The 5,000-nt window shown below is 41.8% G+C and overlaps 1 protein-coding gene across 4 annotated transcripts in view; it reads right to left on the reverse strand.

The window, feature by feature from the left end:
- Positions 1 to 2,005: 2,005 nt before the first annotated feature.
- LOC125033903 overlaps positions 2,006 to 5,000 on the reverse strand; it is an 88,450-nt gene continuing 85,455 nt past the window's right edge. For 3 of the 4 annotated variants that reach the window (XM_047625481.1, XM_047625478.1, XM_047625479.1), the window contains exons 6-7: positions 2,884 to 3,039; positions 2,006 to 2,199 (exon numbers count right to left, since the gene is read on the reverse strand). In XM_047625481.1, the coding sequence (XP_047481437.1) occupies positions 2,155 to 2,199; positions 2,884 to 3,039 (201 nt within the window). In that variant the 3' untranslated portion in view covers positions 2,006 to 2,154. The remainder of the gene's footprint in view (positions 2,200 to 2,883; positions 3,040 to 5,000) is intronic. The other variant, XM_047625480.1, reaches the window with a different exon arrangement.

The raw sequence follows: 5,000 nt of genomic DNA on the forward strand, positions 1-5,000 counted from the left end.
ATAATAATAATAATAACAATAATAATAATAATAATAATATAAACATTTATAGAAGAGTCAATATATAATTTGATAAACTATCATATTCGTAGCAACAGTAATAGTAACAGTGTCAATACCATTAACAATAAAAATAGAGTCATCTCTTGTTAAATACACATCTAACATATACACTGTGTTAGAGGTTCCAAAACCACATAGCACCAAATATTTCTAGGACTGGTCGACTCCAGTCTCCCAAGGCCTGAGTTGTCACTACTCCAGCGCCTCACACAACTAGATTGTAGATTGTAATGTGCACTGTGGATGCGGGCGAGAAGAGAAGAGAGAAGGGAGAGGAAAATGGAGAGGAAAGACAGAGACAGGGAGGGAGGGAGGGAAGGGGAGATGGAGGGAGAGGGAGAGAGGGAGGGAAGGGGAGATGGAGGGAGAGGGAGAGAGAGAGGGAGAGGGAGAGGAAAAGGGAGGGAAGGGAAGGGGAGGGGAATGGAGGGGAGGGGAGGGAGTCGGAGAGGGAAAGGGAGAGGGAGGAGAGAGAGAGAGAGGGAGAGAGAGAGAGAGAGAGAGAGAGAGAGAGAGAGAGAGAGAGAGAGAGAGAGAGAGAGAGAGAGAGAGAGAGAGAGAGAGAGAGAGAGAGAGAGAGAGAGAGAGAGAGAGAGAGAGAAACAGTATATTACAGTAATGGGTAGGAGGACGTAGTTGAAAAGGACATAAAATGAAGACAGTTCAAAAGCATATTAATCACTTGTGGTGAATATAGTGGCTTGATAGCAACTTTTTTGGCACGTGAGGAACTATTACAGTTTTCCTTATAATGTATCATAGAAAACGTTTTCACCTGAAGCACAAACTACTGCAGATCCTCTTGGTTTATATTTTAATTACTTCCATTCCAATAGACGCAGTAATTAGAAGAGTTCATATAGCTATCATTATTTACAAAAATTAATCTTTTAATACAAAGAGTATGACATTCTATTCTACCCATACGTTAACTGACAAATAACTATTACCAAGCTGTGTTTACCAGGAAAAGGGAATTAGTCCTTCCCTTTTTCCTAACCCTTCCTGCGTGTAGGATAAACCGTTTTATGGCACTCATTATGGCGACCTCAATCGAATATTCGCTTATTGCCCTGAAAAAAAGTTCGTGGTAATGCATTTTTGTGCATGGAAATTATATTTTACAACCTGGAGGAGCGCTAAAAAATATAATTTTTGGTGTTTCTGTAGAAATTTTAGAAGATGGAGAAATGGAGGTTATATCTTGGTGGAGGCTGTGTACAAGTTCTTTCTGATGTCTAGGCCTGTGAATGTGTCGAAGTTGGTGAAATCTTAGATGTGAAGTCAGATCTTTAAGCAAGAGTACATGTGATTCAAGACCAATCAGTCACAACTACAGCGTAAGAGATGAAGTTCCTGCCCCGAGCATGACCCTGGCTGGCTCCGAGCTCTTAGCAGCGCGCCTCGCGAACCTCCTGGTCGTTCAGAATCCAGGATATTTTAGGACTTCTCGAGAGGCTGAATCCTGGAGGGTCTTCCTGCAGCACAGCCGCCTCCGAGAACCCTTGCGCCAGAGATCCTTCCAGGGACTTCGAACGGGTCGACCGGCCCTGGAAAGTGGGCGGGCTCTTGGGAGGTCCTGCGTGGATCGGTACTGGGATCCTGGAAGGACTTCTGGGTCCCTGTTCGTCGTGAAGGTGGTACTGACCCCGAGGAGGCGCCTGCCGTGACGGGCCTCGGGATCCTGGAAGGGCTCCTGGGTCCGGGGTCCCTCAGGTGCTCGTTGCTGTACCTCGGCCCGACGGGGTACTGGAACCTGGTGTAGCTCGGCCTCCGCTGGTGGCCTCGGAACCCGGGCGAGATCTGCTCCTGGAAGTCGGGGTGGAAGCCGCCCTCCGAGTCCAGGAACGAGTGGCTCTTTGCCCCCGGACTCACGGGCGGCTGCAGGCGAGGGCGCGCGTCCAGGAGGTCGCCCAAGGACTGGCTCTTGCTCCCCAGGGTGATCGTCGGGGGAGGAACCCGACTCCTGGAGAAGCTCGGCCGAGGGCCCTGGATGGGGCGGAGGCCTGGCATGGGAGCGACGTGCCCCTGGACCCTGGAGTGAGCCGCAGCGCGCAGCTTCTCCGGGTCGGCCCAGGGGCAGGCGCAATATTATTCGTAGTATTTTCCTTTCTGCGAGAGCCAGATGTGGCGGTGCTGCAAAAGAGGCTCGGTTAGTGCTCGGTTCCAGGCAAGGATTCAGTTCTGCCTTGGAAATATTATGTATATGTATATATATACATGTATATATATGCATATATATATATATATATATATATATATATATATATATATATATATATATATCATATATGCACATATATATATATGTGTGTGTGTGTGTGTGTGTGTATGTATATATATATATATATATATATATATATATATATATATATATACATATATATGTACGCGTAAACATACACACACTCACACACATATATATATACACGTATATATACATACGTATATATATATGCATACATGTATTAATACATATTTATATATACATATATACATATGTATATATACATGTATGTGTGTGTATATATTTGAATGTATATGCACGTGTGTGTGTGTGTGTGTGTGTGTGTGTGTGTGTGTGTGTGTGTGTGTGTGTGTGTGTGTGTGTGGGTGTGTGTGTGTGTGTGTGTGTGTGTGTGTGTGTGTGTGTGTGTGTGTGTGTGTGTGTGTGTGTGTGTGTGTGTGTGTGTACGAATATACATATATAGCTAGACAGACAAACACACAAATAAACACACACCATATACCTTGATATCTTGACACCACGTATATCAACTGACATAACGAACGCTACAGAAACAAACAAGCGATGCTCACCACCAGCTCGGCTCCCTGGTAGAACTCGGGCATCTCTCGCTCCCTCACGCTCTGGTACAGCGACAGGACGAGCACGAACGCCATGATCATCAGTATCACAACGGCGACGACGAACATGACGGCCCACCAGTACCTCGGCATCGCTACTAGTTGCTGCTGCGGAAGAGGATCAGGTCAGGTCGGCTGGAGACGGGAGGTCTTGGGGTGCTTTTGGGTGCTTTTTTATTTATGTTTTATTTATCTATTTATTCTTTTTTTTAGGGGGTGGTGGGGGTAAACTGGGGGGGATGGAGTACTTTGGGTTTACTTATGTTTTTATTTTGTGTGTGTGTGCGTGTGTGCGTGTGCGTGTGTTTGTTTGAGTGTCTTTATTTGTGTTTGGTTGGTTGGCTTTGGCTATGTTTATTTCTGTCTAAAACTATTTATATTTCTGTCTAACCATCTATCTATCTATCTATCTCTACCTCTCTAACTCAATGTTGTAAAGAAAGACCTAATGAAAAATCTAATGAAGAAGCAGATAGACGAGAGAGAGATAAACAATGAATACTTATCGATTCAGAAATATAATTACATGTGTATCTATTTTCAAACAGCGCCAGTGCAAATGTCGTTGCACCATGCACTGTGTACGTGCACTCGCCTACATGTGTGCGTGCCTGTGTGCGTAAGAGACTTAATTTGTACCCAACCGCCACTAAATGGCACATAACGCTTTGACTAATGACTCAGACATTTAATTTAAACATCTCCACTTCTCGACTGATCAAGGATGATAAAACAGTATCTCCTGCCCATAACAGACGTCCGTTAAGTGCCCACCACCCCAAAAAAAAAAAAAAAAAAAAAAAAAATACGGTTAACTTTACAACTTCCCTTAACTGATGAAGGTAAATAAAGACAAAATAAAAACTACAAAAAAGAAAGGAAAAGATAAAAATGGTTTCTTTTAAGGGTCTGGGTAAACTCTTGGATGAAATTTCTCGGAAACTTTGCATGACTTTGTGACTTCTTCGCGTTTTTATACGTTTTATGTTACTTTTCTTATGACGGGAAAGGGTCATCTATTGCTTAACTCAAAGGGAATGGCGTAACGGAGAGAGTAAAGAAGAAAGGGAGAGACAAAAGAGTAGAGAGATAAAACGTGAGAGGGAGTTATTGGAGAACATATTGATAAAGTAACACAACTGATAAATAGAAAGAGAAAGGAAACGGAGATATAATGACTTGCCGATAAATATATGAAATGAGAGGGATGGAGAGAAACAGAGATATAGATAAAGATAATGATGAAATAAGAGAGAGAGCTGAGGCGATAACGGAATTGAAAGAGAAAGAAATTAAGAGAGAAATATAGAGAGACCAATTATTAAACCAAACAGGAAAGAAAGACATGAGGAGATAGTGAGATATATGAAGTGAAAATAAATATATAAAATGGAAAGATATAGAGGTAAATAAATAGACAGAATGAGTGAAATGCGATAAGAAAAAGTGAGAACGAGAGAGAGAGAGAGAGAGAGAGAGAGAGAGAGAGAGAGAGAGAGAGAGAGAGAGAGAGAGAGAGAGAGAGAGAGAGAGAGAGAGAGAGAGAAAATAGAAGAAAGAAAGAGAGAAAGAGAGAGAGAGAGAGAGAGAGAGAGAGAGAGAGAGAGAGAGAGAGAGAGAGAGAGAGAGAGAGTAATAACGTGAAAGAGAAAAATAACCTTAAATATGTTTTCTCCATTAAAAAAAAAATAAAAAAAACTGTCGCAGTGTGAAATAGTTGTTTAAATCGGTTTCATTTCCATTCCAATCGGCTTCCATACCAATATATATTCCCCATGAAATATAGATTTAAATAATGCGAATATAAGTTATCATCACGATTAATTACGTTGCAATTTGCTGTCAAATATTTTGCATCGAGTAAACTTACGAAATATATTATTATTACCACAGCAAAAATCTCGGTGAAATATGTAATCTTAAAATTGCGGTTTTAATTAAGTGAATATGAAGGCTTCTAGTACTAGTTAATATTATGTTATGATATAACTTTTTTTAATGGAATGACTATATTAAATGTTTGTATGTTTATGTGTCTGTGTGTGTGTGTGGGGTGGGGGGGTACGCGC

This window comes from Penaeus chinensis, chromosome 17, assembly GCF_019202785.1.
Source record: "Penaeus chinensis breed Huanghai No. 1 chromosome 17, ASM1920278v2, whole genome shotgun sequence".
Lineage (NCBI taxonomy): Eukaryota > Metazoa > Arthropoda > Malacostraca > Decapoda > Penaeidae > Penaeus > Penaeus chinensis.